The 16586-nt window shown below is 37.1% G+C and overlaps 1 protein-coding gene across 1 annotated transcript in view; it reads right to left on the bottom strand.

Annotated features, from left to right (window-relative positions):
• Positions 1-207: 207 nt before the first annotated feature.
• Positions 208-16586, bottom strand: part of KIF27 (kinesin family member 27) — a 30885-nt gene continuing 14506 nt past the window's right edge. Inside the window, exons 5-18 of the mRNA XM_058043695.1 lie at positions 16338-16481; positions 13194-13382; positions 12496-12671; positions 11998-12131; positions 11306-11461; positions 10099-10304; positions 9022-9219; positions 8559-8672; positions 7371-7547; positions 6422-6634; positions 5209-5415; positions 2631-2829; positions 2017-2181; positions 208-1429 (exon numbers count right to left, since the gene is read on the bottom strand). Of these exons, the coding sequence (XP_057899678.1) occupies positions 2036-2181; positions 2631-2829; positions 5209-5415; positions 6422-6634; positions 7371-7547; positions 8559-8672; positions 9022-9219; positions 10099-10304; positions 11306-11461; positions 11998-12131; positions 12496-12671; positions 13194-13382; positions 16338-16481 (2259 nt within the window). The 3' untranslated portion in view covers positions 208-1429; positions 2017-2035. The remainder of the gene's footprint in view (positions 1430-2016; positions 2182-2630; positions 2830-5208; positions 5416-6421; positions 6635-7370; positions 7548-8558; positions 8673-9021; positions 9220-10098; positions 10305-11305; positions 11462-11997; positions 12132-12495; positions 12672-13193; positions 13383-16337; positions 16482-16586) is intronic.

Genomic DNA, 16586 nt, shown 5'->3' with positions numbered 1-16586 from the left:
AAAGATTTGCTTGTTAATAATTACACAGTACTACTATTCACCACAGTGAATAGCCACCTTTGCCACTACAGTGGCTAAGGAAAATTGCCTTCCCTCCCTGTTTTCAGTCTGTGTTACCATTGTCTAGATAGTATCTAAAGCAAAACCCAAAAAATTTCCACGAGGAATTGGCACTGAAACAAAATCTAGTAAAGCAGTATAGAATTATTTTAAATTATTTTATTACTATTTATATTCATTGCTTAAAGTATACTGAGCAGACTGACAGAGTGGGAATTTTCTGATACTTCAAAAAGTACTTTTACATGTAGTTAGTAAAGACATGAACTTTGTTAACAGCTGTTTTCACTTGAATTCATCAGAAGTAACTTCTGCTTCTTCTTGACTGGATAACAACACCAATACTGTTATCTAAAATGAAATTATCAGCAGATAAATAACTAAAAGTTACAACTTCTCTGAGTGCCTGTCATAGGTAGGCAACATGGTTTTACTGCATGCACATGGTAGAAAGTTATCAGCACCTCACCTATCAGCCTTTTCTATTAAAAATATTCGCCATCTACAAGAACATAGGAGGTACTTGCCATTAATCTCATCTGAGAAGGTGCTGCTAATACAAGGCTCACCATTCTAACTTGTCATGTATCCTAGTAGGCAGTCTAAAAACAACTGAACCATGACAAATATGAAATTATTAATGTATTGGAAAACAGTCAGCAACTATACTAGTACAACACAAAAAAGACATTGAACAAATTTGACTGCAACATACAAACAGGGATTTTATTATTTCTAAAGCCCAGTAACAAATTATGGTTTTATTGCATTGTAGAGCAACATGTTTCATAATGTATTAAAAAGAAAAATAACTAGATGTGGAGTACCTCTTATAAAATTTGCAAATATATGCATTGGAAAAAAGTTGGAAGTTTACAGGGACCTTCTCCCTTCTTCCCACGGCTACAATTTGCCAAGGATAAGTGTTTGCCCACATAGATACATATCCTAAACTACATGCTTCTGTGTATACTAGACACAGAATAGTCTTTCCCATCCTCTTTTATTATCCAGTCTCTGGAATCTTCATGTTCACAGTTTGATGGTGTACTTTATAGTAATGAATGTGCAGGCTCATTGTCTTGCCTAGAGGGAAAGGGCCGAGCCCTAATTCACTCTGGGAGTAGAGGTGTGAGATCAGCATCTCTCTGTAGGAAGGCATGGCACTGAGTGGAAAGAAACAGAAGCATCCATTGGGAGGAAGAACCAGTCTTGCTGAGCCTTAAAAAGAAACACCAAGAGGCCAAGAAGGCTATATTGGGTATGTGAGGTACTGTGGTGGCATTGAGAGGTATGAGACAACAGAAACAGTGATGAAACGGAACCTTCTTTTCTCCTCCCATGAATAGCTTTGTTGTACATCTGGATTCTGGCAAGAAGGACATGAAACAATTAAAAACTTATACTAACAGTTGGTTGTTGTTGTTTTTTTGTTCAGTTGGTTGGCATTTTTTTATGTCCAAGCACAGAGTCGTAAGAGAGACCACTTCTTTTTCCCCTTCAAATGTGTAATGCTCTTTCAGCTTTAGTATGTAAGTAGCTAAAATAAGTTAGTAACTGGAAGTGTGGCACTTTCATTCACAACCTCCCAGAAACTTAAGAAATCAAATGCATGGCATATAGCAAAGTGGTTAGTGACAATAGATTTCAGAGGCTTTCAGAGAACAAAATTCCTTTGCCTTAACCATAACAGTTTGACATTGTAGATGCTGAAGTTGTTAGAATCTGGAGAAAGCAGAACAAGAATTTAAACCATTGGCACACCACTGCTACAGCTACAGCTATAAACAAATGTCTCTCACTTGAAACAGCAGTAGAGGTAGAATATATTCCTGAAGAACAGTCAATACAGAAAAAATATGATGTTTTACAGCTATCTGACATAGTTCTGTGTGTTCACCACTCTTCAAACAGTCTACTGACAATTGCATAAACATTATCAGATAATATGCTTACATTTACTGGATGACAATAATTATACAGATGACTCTCCAAGAAGGCCCTTCAATTTCTTCTTCAGCTCTCTGCTGGTTTTCTTATAGAAAAATAAATCTTTTTCCAGTTGCTGGATTTTTACTTCATACCCTTTCAGGGTTTCTGCAATACCTTCACTATTTTGTTCTACGAGAAATAAAATCAGTTTAAGGACCAAGTCTCTGTGTCAAAAATCAAGATGCCCAACTAGGCAGAGTATCTTGATGGCATTTTGCTTGCAATGTGCATGTTTTAACTAATATGAAATAAGATGAAAAAGGCTGTGCCAATCCCACCTTTTAGTTGTAATAGTATTTAGAAGATAAAGATCAACAGAACCAGTATCTTATGACTTTTCAATATCAGCAAATTCAATATGAAAATACAACAATTCTGATACTGCTTTAAAAAAATAATCTGTTTTGCATTCGTATGGACATCATGTGTCTATCCTTGACATCTTACATAGCAATAGAATTAGTGACAGCCAAAATATATCTCTGAACCTTATTCGTTTTTTCAGCTGGAATACAATACTTCTCTGTTAATGACCAAAGAAAATACTTGGTGTATAATCCCCACCCCAAAAAAAATACCTTTGAAATTATTCAGTATAAACTGTATTCTTTTCTCATGTTCTTGGCGCTGGTGAGTCAGCTGCCTGTCACACTGCAACTTGATGTGTTCAAGTGCAGATTCTAATTCACGCATCATGTTTTTCTGGTGTATGGACTTCATTTCCTGTTCTTCAATCTGCACTTGTAATTTTCGTTCAGACTCACGCAGGCCAACAATCTTAGAAAGAAACACACTTATTTTGATTTATCAAGAGGTTTTAAGAAAATCTTTTACCCTTCAGCCTAATAGATTAAAACATACAATAGCTCTGCATCTCTACAAGTAATTAAGCTTATACTGGAAATAGACTTGCCACTGCTACAGGTTGACTCTTCAGAACTAAAATGCATACATTTTGATCACATGGACTAGTGGAGTTTTTTAATATCCTATGCAAAATTTAAATTGAAACAATATTGCTTTCCAGACTTCCAACTTGCATCCCACAGACAACTTTTTTACAAAATTACCAAAGGTTCACCCAAGGTCACAAAGACACCATATCATAATGCATTTAATATTTATGCTTCCAGATGTCAGTATGATTCCTAAGCACATAGCTGCACACACTGCAAAGTATCAGTTTACACTGGTGTTGTGGTTTGATATGCCTAAAAGCTGGGCACTCACAAAAAACTGTTCACTCATTTTTCCCTGCTACAGTTTAGCAGAGGAGGAGGAAAGAAAAACTAAAGGGCTTATGAGCTGAGATAAGGACCAGGAGAAAACACTTGAAGGGCAAAACAGGCTCAAATTTAAATGGAATAATGAAAAATGTATGAACAGAATTAAAAGAGGATAATGAGAACTAAAATAAAAGTTTTAGTACACTGTTTTTGTCCCCCTCCAGCCCCTCCTTTCTTCCCACTGACAGCACAGAGAGACAGGGTGTGAGAGCTCTGCTCAGTTTTTTCACTTGAAATTTTTTTTAGTTCACTTAGGGAAAAGATTTTCTTTTACTATGCGGTAGGGTCCTTCCCACAGGAGACAATTCTCTGTGAGATTTTCTAGTGTGGTTTTAATTTTCACAAGTAGCAGTCCCACTTGACCTGCTGTAACATGAGTCCCTCCCATGGTTAATGCTGCCTTCCCAAAACTGCATGGTGTGGGTCATTTTAGTTCATGTGGTATAGTCTTTTAAGGATAAACTGTTCTAGCTTGAAAGCAAGGGCTCTCTTTCTCTATCCTCTCTCTCTGTTCAAGTTTCCAACTAAATTACAGCTTTTCAGCATCTACTTACTCCAGCATGAGCACCTTTTCTCATGGGCTGTGAGTGGATCTCTGCATCCCCCTATGCACTTCATGGAATACTGGGAAAGTTTGTTGTACTATAGTCCTCACCACAGCTTGTAGAAAAATCTCAGCTCTGATATTTGGAGCACCTCCTCTTCCTGGAGGAGGTTTTCCACTGACCTTAATGTCACCATGTTGTTCTCCTCATGTGTCTTCACCTCCTTTTATCTGACTCAGAAGAAAATTGTTGTCTGCAGGTTTGTTTGGTCTCAAGTTCTACCCATTGAAAAGTTCTTATGGGATTTTGCAGTGCTAAAAGGCTGATCTCATCTTGGCTCAGTATTGGGGAAGTGCTCGCCATGCCCCTCACTGTTGGCCACATGGGCAATGCCAGCCACTGTGGGGCTGGCACCATTCAGCTCCTCTCTTGATGTGAGGCGCCAGCAAGGAGACACCACTACCGCTGTCCCTGCCCTTCTGCTGGCTAAAAGTGGCCAGGCAGGCACAGTTCCGTGTGGACTGTGCCAAGATAGCTGTGGCTGTGTGGGAAAGAGAAGCTGCTGCTGCTGCCCCTGCCTTTCTGTCGGTGGCACAGCAGAGTAGAAGTGGCGAGGCAGGCACAGTTCACCGCTGGCCAAACTGAGGTGGCAGTGGCCACACGGCCACAGCAGCCACATGGCCACCCCGGCGCCCCCCCAGCCCTCAGAAAAGAACCGTGTGCATTTTTTTTCCTTCTTAAATATGTCATCACAGAGGCATCACCAACTTCTCTAATTGGGCCAGCAATATGTCCATTGTCAGAGCCTTCAGAGACTGGCTCTGCTGAACATAGCAGAAGCTTCGAGCAGCTTTCTCTCCCAGAAGCTGCTTCTGTGGCTTCCTCTGCCCCCTCTAAAAGCCAGGCTGTGTTAACCCAACACAACCAGATTTAGGAAAAACACAATAAGAATAGCAGCCTGAGCTTTATGAAGCTTTCTGAAATTCTGCATTCAGGAAGAATTTGAATACAAGACCATTATTTAAACACGTTGTTTCTCCTTAAGTTGGCAACACAGAGCACTGGAAAAAGGCAAGGTAATTTCCAGATTTGTAGCACATTTCTAGCTAATCTATTAAAACAAGATGTACAAAGTTAACCCACAAGTATCCTATTTAAGTTAACATAAAAATTAAAAACAATTTAATCACAGATCTATGTAACCTGAAGATATATTAACCAAAAGCTTAAGCTTCTTAAATTTATTTTTATTTCCTGCCACCATCTCAATATCTAGAATAGTAATAGGAAGTGGGATAAAATAGTATTCATTAGCCAAAACAAACCTTGTTGAAATAACTGATGATGATAGCTCTGAGTTCCGCAGCAGACAGGGAAACTAGTTTCCCTATTACATTATGCTTGCTCTGTGAAAGATTCTGAGAAGATGACCAAAGTAAGTGCTGGAGATTATGAATACTTTCATTCTTGTAATCAATTGCAGCTACAAGGGCTTCAATTCCTTCTTCTAGCTGGAAAAGAATATGTTCTTCCTACAGAGGAACACATGAGTGAGATCTTTACTAAAAGAAAACTCAGAATTAATCTTTCAAGACATCTTTAACTTCATTCTCAAGAGTAAACCTAAACTTTATGGTAAGATGAACTAGTTGTAGCACAGACAGTGGAGGGGAAAACAAGATGTAGAGTGCAAATCTAGAATTTTTTCCTGTCACAACACAGAGGTTGATCAATTGGCTCATCACAAAACTAGAAGTCATGTTTCTCTTTTAATCCTTCCTTCATCCTCACCACAGTTTGACTTCTGCTATTTTATTTTTTTTATGTAGTAATTTTCTGTTATATTAATGAATTAATCAATCAATCAATCAGTAAAGAGTTTGGTGACCATGATTTGTGTATGGAAGTGGCAGAAACGCCTGGCCTGAAGCACAGTAGACTTTGATGAGTGAGACAAGTAGGGGTCCTTCCAGAGCAGTATCACTCAGCCATAGTCTCATATGGCTTCTCAAGACCTAAAGGTAATCAGTTCATTTTTTATGAATTTATTTTATGTTCAACATAATGATACTGATCAACTCCAAGTAATGGGCCATCCAGGTAATATGACTTATTTTCACTGTAGGACTATGTAGTCCTTCAGGTAAAGTTTGCTTTTTTCACAAGATTCTATGAAAAAAATCAAGGGGCATGACTATGTGAATACCTCGCTTGTTCTGTATCCTGACATTAAAATACCTCCCTGTGATAAACTGATTAACTTCTGTTTCCCTTACTTCTCATTATATGACTCTTAGACCAATAGACTTTGGCAAGACACAATCTGACTTACGTTCCTCTGATCTTAAACTTCATTCACCGGTACATAATTGGTGCTATCATAGCACCTCTACTAAAATTGCTATTTACAAAAGTATCTAACTTCTGCTCCTTATTTCTAGCTTACCTGATATCTGGAGACATTTTAGGTTCTGACTGGAATTCTTTATTATCAAACAATACCTAAAACCTGTATTTATCTCAGAGGTGCTTACTTACTTCAGTTGACAACACTTTACCATCTTTCAGTTTCTCATCCATACTATTTCTCCTTCTGAGCAGCTGATCCCTTTCCATTTGGAGAGCCTGAATTTTTTCCAAAATGTCTGACTTGTCAGTGGTGCTGCCCTGAAGCTGCATACTTTTGTCACACAGCTCCTGATCCAGAATACTTAAGCGTGTAGACAATTTCATACTATCTTTGTTCAAAGCCTAAAAAAAAGCACAACAACCACAGATATAAAAATGAGATATTCCTTTCCAGTAAGAAAAAAGTAAGTGACACTGTCACATTCTGACTCGAAAAAATTGCTTGTTTCTTGTAATGGGACCTCATTTACTTTAAGTGGACAACTATCATTAAAAAAAAAAGTTCAACATGTAGTTTTCTACATAATAAAAATTAAAGGCACTAGTCTTTATATGTGACAATGATACTTTGCATTCACTCTTTCTGCTGAAAAGTAAATATTGCAAGACATTTCCCTGCTGTTTTCTCTAGAAAGCAGAAAGATTTGGTCATATTCATAAATAATAGACAAATAATCCTATAATATAATTTAATATATTCAATATTAAATTTTATTAAATATATTATTATTAATAATATTAATAATATTAAAAATAATATTAAATTATATTAATTATATTAAATATATTATGTTATCTTCAATAACAATTCCACAGTTCAGAACTGTTTGGTTTTGGGGTTTCTTTCATTGTTGCAATTTTTGGGGGAAAAAGTGAATTAAAATGATTGTCTGTGTTAATTACAATTTAAATGTCAATTGGTCAAGCTACATAATACCTGCATCACAGTGGTATAGACACAGGAGGTCCCTTGAGCCCCCTCTGCTATCTTATCTGCCCTCCCCCACCACCAGTCTTTGAGTTAGCCTTGACTAACTTATGACTGTGGTGAGTTTTGTGGGTTTTTTTCTTGAATCACCTGGCTAGATCTCAGTTTCTTGATTTCCAGGTAGCTTTTCTCTTGCATATATGCTTCTTTTTTTGCTACAATGGCTTCTCTTTTCTTTAAATCTTCTTCTAGTTCTGCTAACTGTTGGTGCTGTTGAAGAATTCTTTCCATTTCTTCATCCAGCCACTTCTTCTGCTCTTCTAATTTCTAAAGTTTCAAGAGATATCCAGAAAGTATTAACCAGGATATTTTGACTCAGAATGTTATGTTTATGCTGTATCTTTCTTCAGAATTACTGATAAAACTGTAGAAGACATTAACATTTCTAATGTCAGTATTAATTCTGCCACAGAATCCTTACTCAGAATAATACAGAAACTGGACTGATTTAAAAGAGGCCTCAGCAATATTATGTTGCTACATCTCATATAAACAAGCTTGTATCAGATGCTGTATCTTTTCTAAAGAATATATTTTCTAAACTATTTACATAAATAGATGTCATCTACCCAAACACAGCAACTAGGTTTAGATGGTACCATGAAAATTCAGCTAGCCCATCCTCATTGCATTTTAATGGCCCAAAACCAGCTTTTTGTTGACCTGCAAACATGGTCCATTATAAATTTATTCTGAAGCCAGAGTTTATCAGAGGATATATTCCTGTTAAGGCATAAAAAGTTTCTTTTATTTAACTTCTAAAATTTCTTTTCACCTTTAAAGACTTAGGGTAATTCATATTTCAGTGTCCACATCTGAAATAATGTAGGTGGCACTGCTACATAGGATACATACTTTTCTAACCCTGTTATCAACAATCAAAACCAGAAACCACTGTAATTTATGTCAGAGTAGAAACCAAACAAAATAAAACACCTGAACAACGCACAGAACAATTAAAACCCAACACATCAAGGTCACCCTCAAACCTGCTGGATAACCAAATCTCCTGAATTCACAGGTTTCTGAATCAGTATTTTTGACAAATTATAGGGGAAAAAAAAGAGAAGACGCTAAAGGCACTCCTTTCTTTCATTCAAAAAGAGTACAGTACAAGAGCCACTAGGCTCTACTCCCAATTTTTGCTAGACAGAAAAAAAAAAGACAAAACTATGATGGAATGCTCTTCATACAAATGGTTTACAAAAATAGATGACTAAAGATGAAGAAAGATTTTTTTATTTCAGGGGATACACATATTTGGAATAGATTAACTACCTGTAGTTTCTGTGGAGCTCCCGCTGAGTTTTTTTTCTTCTTTTTAAAAGCAGCAATTTCTTTATCCTTAATTTTGAGTATCTTCTGTTGTTGCTCCATCTTAAGCTGAAGTTCCTTTGAACAAACAAAAAGCACCATTCTTCCTACATCAGTCAGTCAAATACATTTCATGTGACAGTCTCCCCAAGGTATAATCTGAAATACTGACTCTAAATTTATTTATAAAATTACAATTCAGAACTAGACACCAGGTAATAAAATGAGGAAAAAAAAACTAAAAGAGAAAGGCAAAACGGAGATTAATGTGAATTGTTTGTAGACAATTTCTTTGGTGCTTTTATCAAGAAATTCATTAAGGCATTATTGAAAATAAGGGAAAGCCTGGTAGTCTAGTTTATTGGGGAAGCAGGGGCAAAAATTATTCATCCTAATCTTTGTCATAGGAAAACAGGAAGAATCCTACTTTAATTTGTTGCTGGTCCTGCTGAAGCTCTGCTTCCAGTTGCTTCTTCTTTTCACTCTCCTCACACAGTCTCTTTTGCATCTGGGATTGCTGATGCTTCATCTGAGCCACTTTCTGCTCAAGGTCTCTTGCTTCTCTCTCACTTTGGTTAGATAATGAAGCCAAATTCTTGGTATCTTGCTGCTTCTTCTGTAAGGTCTGAATGTTCAAAATTTCAGCTTAAGAGCAGGAAAACTTGTAACTGAAATATGACTCAGCTTCATTCTTTATTTCACTAAATTCTTAGGGTAATCAAGATTTAGTAACTTCTGCCCAAACAATCACTTGTTATTACTGTAGTTTTGAGCTATCTGGTGGAGTTCGCATAGGCTGAATTAAACATGAAAAGGTACAGTTTATGCTTGGCAATACAGTAAAAGTACTAAAATCTAGCAGACACCACAGTTCTGGAAAATTTGCAGAGACACAATGGTGTCAGAATGCTGGTGCCAGAATGGTGGTCGTCAGAATGCTGGTCCTGAGCTCAAGTCAATAAGCAAACTCCCTCTTTCTGTATGGAATTTTCTGACCTGTCATTCTAGGATTGAGAGGCACAGAGCACCTAAGCTGGTCCTATATAGAATACTAACTTAGATACAACAGAACTTAAAAACAGAAGGTCAGTGTCAAACAAATATGCCTGCGTGGGCCTGATCTTGCAAGGCATCACAGGGATTTCCTCAGACCTACAATTTATATAGTATTTCCATAAAACATTGATTTTATTTAAGGCAAGTAATAGATTTGTAATACCCTCTCTTGGATAAATTCCTCTATTGGACTATATACAATGATGTATGGAAATCTCATATCTCTCAATACTTTCTTAGCGTCTTACATACCAAGAAGGTATTTCATGTTTCTAACCAAGTAGATGTTAACCAGCATTTTGACTGTAATAGTATTAAGTTTCTCACTAGCTACTTCAATCTGCCCAGCTTCCAGCATGTAAAACAGGTAAAAATTTTACAAACAGAGTGTTAAAGTTCACACAGTGAGACAGAGATTTGCAAATCATAATAATCAGATCAGAAATACCTGCACTTTCAATTTAGCTGCCTCCATCTTCTTCTGGCACTCTTTCAGTAACATGACTTTCTCAGGAATATCTCTCAGCTCCTTACTGTCCAGCTCCTGAAGCTGCTTTTGTGCTTCAGCCAGTTCTCTTTTGGCCTGCTCAATTTCTTGCTCCAGTATACTTATCTTCAAAGAATACTGCCTGCTTACAGACTGAGCATCCTTACCTTAAAGACAGCATATACAAATAGTTTAAAACCAACATGATAATCACTTGAAATGTAATACTTCTGAAGTGGAAATATTACTTACTTTGTTCTGGCTAAGTGAGTAATTTCTGATACATTTTTCCAACACTAAAGGAACCTGCAGTTCCTTTCTAACTCTGAAATGGAGATAAAGAGAGTCCTAAATCTGAACATTTCATGAGTCACCTCATGCCACCAAATAAAGTGCCATCTGAGTCTCAGAGTTAAATTCTTATGCCTACTGTAGATTTTGGCAAAATGACTATCCTGTATTTCATAATTTTGTTCGGTTTTTTTCCCCCCAGAAGAATATGCCATAAATTTTTTACTCAACTTTCAGCTTAATAATTAGTATATGATCTTGGATTGTGTTTCTACTCTGTGACTTGTCCCATTCGGGCAATCTGGGATGGCACAGAACCTTTCTCAGACCACCTCAAGAGAAGGCAAACAAAAGAGAAGAGTGTGATTGAGGGGGCTGAGGAAAGAGATCCTTCCTGTTATCACAAGGCTAGTTTCTCTATCAGGACAGATGTGTAAGGGATGTATGCTACCAGGGTCACTGATTTTTTTCCTTTTCCACTTCTGACTCCCATTTCTCTACTGTTATAGAACATAGAAGATACAATGATGTATCTTTTCTCCAATCCCAGATACTATGTCACAAATACGCATCTACAAAGAGATAGCACTGACCATACATTAAAAATTACACTACTGTTGGATAAAAGTGATAATCAACAAAGCACAAAAAATATTTAACAATCAATCTTCATAGTAGAGTAGGCTGTAATCAAAATTTTCAGTGATTACAGCAAGTAATTAGCAAAATCTATGGATTTTTAGGTTGTTAAAAGTATTTTTAAGATAATTATATAAAAACTAAGACATACAGGACTTTAGATTTTCAATGTCTCTTCCTTTGTTTCAGAACATCTTAATTCCCTACAGTATCCAGTATTCCTACAGTAGACAGTTACCTGTTCTTACTAACTCCTTAATAAGTTCCTCTTTCCTTTTGATATTAAGTGCAAGTTCTCTTATTTTTTGCTCAGCCTTAGCAAGTCTCAACTCTGAATTCTTTAACTTCTGCATGTTAAAAACATGGATTTTCTGGAGGCTGTCAATCTCTTCACCTTGAAAAAAACAAAGCAAAATAGAGTTATAAAATCTGGAATAGATGCCGTATTCAAAAGGTAGTGCTCTGCAATATCGACTGTGTGCCGTTCTTCCATATGAAGTACAAGAATCAAAAGGAGAGAAGAGAGCAGGGTATTCTACCCTGCCATGTGTGTAAACAGGAAAAAAAAAGGATGCTATGCACTTGCATTTCAAGGCCCTAAGTCTGGAAAATATTCCAGAAACCACTTCAGTATTTTTGGTGAGATAATAGCATCCATTTCTTTCATTGAAGCAGTCCTAAAGGTTTATATGTGACTAGATTTTGATAAGTGAACTCCTTTCTGGCTAGTAGGTATTACTTAGAGGTTACTAACATCAGTTTCAGAATGGGAAAGAAAAACAGAAATTGGAAAATCTACTTTGAATTATAACCAAAAAATATTTGTAAGAATTGCAGATATTCTTCTGGGAAAACTAATTACATGTGCTAAAGTCATTATTGCATATTCTGATACTGTAGTAAGATTTGCTCTAATGACTCCCATCATACCTGTAGTTGTGTCGGTTTGTAGCGCAGATTTATTGGACACACCAGACTTGTCTACTGGACATTTCATGTCACTTACATCAGGAAGGAAGCACACAGAAGTATGATTTTGTGTCCATGTTCGGTTTATGGAACACCTATGACAGAACAATAAACACGCTACTCTGCAAATGCACAGCGATTTTTTTCTTTAAGCATCATGCAAAGTAGATGATCTTAAAAGAGAAGAAGCTCAGACTTAGAAAAGCATTCTTACCTTCTTCCTCATCCACACCAGTCCCACACACACCATCACCCAATCTCCCGGTCTTCAAGGTAGATTCTGACCCACAAGCAAGGATTATGCAATCTTTGCTAAACCTACATATATTAAACGTATTTTGCAGTATGCCCAGATGGTCCCACAGGTTCACTGTAAGTATTATGGAAGGATTAGGCACTACTACTACCTTTGCTATACATTTTTCTGTAACAAAAGTTAAAGAACAACAAAAAAATTACTTATATGAGGTTTTCTCTTCGCTGCCTGTATTGTCTTCCTCTTCATCACTCTGATCAGAGAGGTGGCAGTGAAGGACTTTATCTTGATCTTCTAACTTGGTCAGTATAATCTGCCTGCGAATATGGAATTCTGCCATTATCTGGGCCAGAGACAAGATGGGGGGGCTGGTATACCCCTGTCAAAAAGCACACAAAAATAGTGATGGGTAAAAACACTTGCAATAGTTCAGCAATTCATTACTCATATTTTAAAAAATGTTTCACCACCTGAGCTTGTAAGCAATTACAGAGGTTTTCTATAATAACTCTGAGTACCTTTGTAACAAAACATTTTGCAAGAGCCTAGAGGAGTTGTTTCAAATATGAAAGAGGTCACTGGTAGCAATTCATTATCCCATGTACTCAACATATTGGTAAGAATAAAATTCATTTTTTATAATGTTTCATACTCGAACCCTCAAAACCCCTAGAAAACCAGCTGGGGGGTGAAAACATGACAGCCATAGAACTTGTAGGTGGAAACTTTAAGCCTAAACATTTTGGATAATTGTGGCATTAACAAATGTTACAAAACTAGCTTTTCAGTGTGAAGTTAAACATCAGTATCTGAGGAAGACATTGTATATTATCATGTTGCATCTAATGATTGGCCAATAATCATTACAAAGTAAAAGGGGGAAAATCTGGGTAGACCTTACCTTTTGTATCTCTGTCTCTGAAGGCAGGGTTTTTGTTACTGGGACACCGTAGCCCCTCCTAGCAAATGCCATGACAGCTGGCCCATCTTCATAAGCACTTGGGAAATCTAAAGCTTTCACATCTGTGAACTTCTCTAATTTCAATTTTAGCTGATCAATGACTATGTGCTGTTCCACCATTTTCTCAATCTCATGAGGAAAAAAAAAATAAAGCAAAAGCAAAACTGAGCACTGTACCATATTCTCAACTTCCTCACAAAGGTCATGAATCTTGTAAATCACCCGCTGACCCTAAATTATTGTGCAAGGCACTGGCAAATTCTGCAGCAAACTGGGAATTCTATGACATATCATCAGTCTCAGAATCCCCTCCCACTCCCCAATCCAATAAAGTTTAGACACATTTTTGTTCAGAAAGACCTACCTGAGTATCCTGGGTTGCAGAGAGAGTGCCAGTGTGGGGTGTAACCAAATTGAGTATTCTATGCCATTTCTGACAAACTGTTAATGATGGGTTTGCAGTAGATGCCCAGCAGTTGCCCAGCTGACACCTCAGGCTACAAGCTGGGTGTTAAATGAGATAAGGGAGAAGAGCCAAACCCTCTGAGGAGGGGAGTGTTTCTTTTTCTTCACAAACGACTCTGCAGTGCTAACTCCTTCTGGGGAAACACCAGCACAGTCCCACCGATTACTCCCCCATCCTGAGGGGGTCACCTTTGCCAACGGCCCATAATGGCCCAACAGCACCACCATAATGGCCAGCTGTAACAACTTAGACCACCAAGGATTCCCAAAAATATCCTATGACTTTCAGGATTACATCATTCCCAACTGTCCATCCTGGGAGAGGTGGTGAATACTCTCCCTTGAACCTGACCATACATAACTGGGAACTTGGGACCCCCATCACACCTGGACAGATCCAGACAAGGCCGAGAACTTCCACAGGACAACCACTTTTGATTGCAACCATCACTTCAACAGGACTGCAATCACCACTTGATAGGACTGTGACCACCACCTTGGCCAACAGGATGGCAGGTTGTAATCTGGCTTTGTGGGTCTCAGGCAGTTTTAATGTGTATCATTACATTTAATTAACTTTTCTATTAAATTGTGACTCTGACCTGAAATCTCTCTCTCTCAGCACACCCGGTTTAGCTACGTTAGCCTATCCAGGCATCTAGTGAGAAGTGAATGACATAATTAGGAGCTCATGCTTGCTTTATATGGAGAAATAAAATGAGAATTAAACAAATATTTTCAAATTAAACTTATGGTCTGAGTCTTATTAATTAAACATGTATATGGGCTTCCTCTTCCACTTTGTACAATTCCACTTTAAAGATTACTTGTATTAATAAACTAAACATGTACATGATCCCAGGTTCATTCCTACTTTTTCTTCCACCCAGCCTCAGGTGTGTTGATAATGCTAGTTTGGAGACCTTAACTGCTTCTCCTACAGCATTCTCCATACATTGTTCAAAAGTACTTAGTACTTAGATAACTTATGTTATCTAAACCAATTTGTCCATAAGGCCAAGATTATATCCATTATCAGTTCACTCTATCATTTTTGATTCTTTTTGAATATGGCCTAGCAACAACAGAGAAGTTGAAATATAGCTCACGATACCTTCTACATTCTTCTACTTTGAGTAACACATTTTTATTAATTCTTTATGTTGTTGTCTTAGTTGAAAGTTCCTTCCAAACACAAACAATGCTTTACATGTTGACATTGTGTTGGAATACAATACATATTATTCCTATGTCATAGAAAATCGAATATATGTATGAATATCATATTTCTTATCATTTTGGAAGAAGTAACAGCCAACTGATCCACCTTGAAACTATTTATCCCTGATACAATTGCACATACAGCTCCACAGTGTAATAATGTAACCCATTTCATAAATACATATGTGTATAAACATTTATTACCTCCTACCTCATACCTGCTACTCTAGAAGTCCTTATTCTATCATGGACCATTAAATTACATATGCCTGTGAGCATAATGTAAAATATTTGACAGAAGCACTTGCTTTGCATTATACGTTCTTAAACAGAAGTGGCAGTTTAGTGAACTAAATGCCAAAATTCTGCCTGAAAGCTCTCAGGCTTCCTTCCTGTCTCTGATACGGAAAGAACCTTCTATCTACACTGTAACAGCTACCTTGTATCCTCCAAAATGTAAATAAGCATTATCACACTATCAGTTGACACTATGGTGTTCAGGCTAAAAAAAGTTTAGCCAGAATGACAGAAAAGAAAGAAAGTGACAGAGGGAAGAAAAATATCATGACTAGTTTACTTACCTTTAACGCACTGACTCTCCCCAAGCCATCAGAATGGAAAAGGAAAAAGGAGAAAAAGTATGATAAGGAGAAGAGCACTAGCTATCCATGTTTACGCTTTTCTCTTTTAAAAATTCATATAATAAACTATCTGTAATCCGCATGTCTGGCAACACCAGCAGAATATTAACTATTCTAGGTGCACGTTATGCATGTACTAGCCACCGTAATTTCATTAGCAAATTCAAGATCTACAGAAGGAAAGAGGCAAGCAGCCTTTTTGTCTTTACCTCACTTTCCATTGTGTCACTCAGTTTTCTCTAATAGTAAATGATCAGAACGTCAGGATGGAATTCTGTCTTATAAAGCCAAAAGGAGCCAATACTCTAATTCTTAATAAAGCTATAACAAAATAAGTTTCTATATAACTTTTCAATTCAAGCATTCTATAGGATCCATACAGTCTTTTTTCAATTCTAAAGCATGTTTCAAAGTCTTTCAAATCCTAATCTATTAATTGTCCTGGAACTCCTTAACAATGATACAAATCTGGGGAGAGGGTTGTGTGTTATGGTTCAGGAAGCATGGAGAGCATGAATGGTTCACTTCTAGTTATGCAGGAGGCTTCTGGCACAGCTAGGTTCATATACAGTCTCCAGAAATCATATTACTGTGATACATCCACTAGAAGAACCCAACTCATTCTGTGAAACAGCTCTAATTAAAACAAAATGTCCACAGTATTGACTGGTAATAAGTAAAAAAAAAAAATCTGAGGGACTGTTGAATGCATTCACATGGTAGAAGGATGGTTCAATGCCGACCAGTGGGAAAATACCTGTAATCTTTGTGTTTCTTGAGCCTCCTTTAAAAGTTCCTGTTGTTCTTTCTTTTCTTGCAGTAATGTCTTTATCTGATTCTGCAGTATCTGCACTTCATGATTCTTCTGGCTAAATAGTTCTTCATCCATAACTAGTACCTGCTGCATAATAAAAGAAAAGTTCAGCTAGGCAAAAGGGGCATTATTATTCCTACAATAAAATAAAACCTCATTTGTTGTTAAGAGACATGACCAGCACTGCAAAGT

Source organism: Melospiza georgiana, chromosome Z (genome assembly GCF_028018845.1).
Source record: "Melospiza georgiana isolate bMelGeo1 chromosome Z, bMelGeo1.pri, whole genome shotgun sequence".
Classification (NCBI taxonomy): Eukaryota; Metazoa; Chordata; class Aves; order Passeriformes; family Passerellidae; genus Melospiza; species Melospiza georgiana.
The sequence above is the reverse complement of the archived record's forward strand: the minus strand, read 5'-3'. Positions and strand labels throughout refer to the sequence as shown.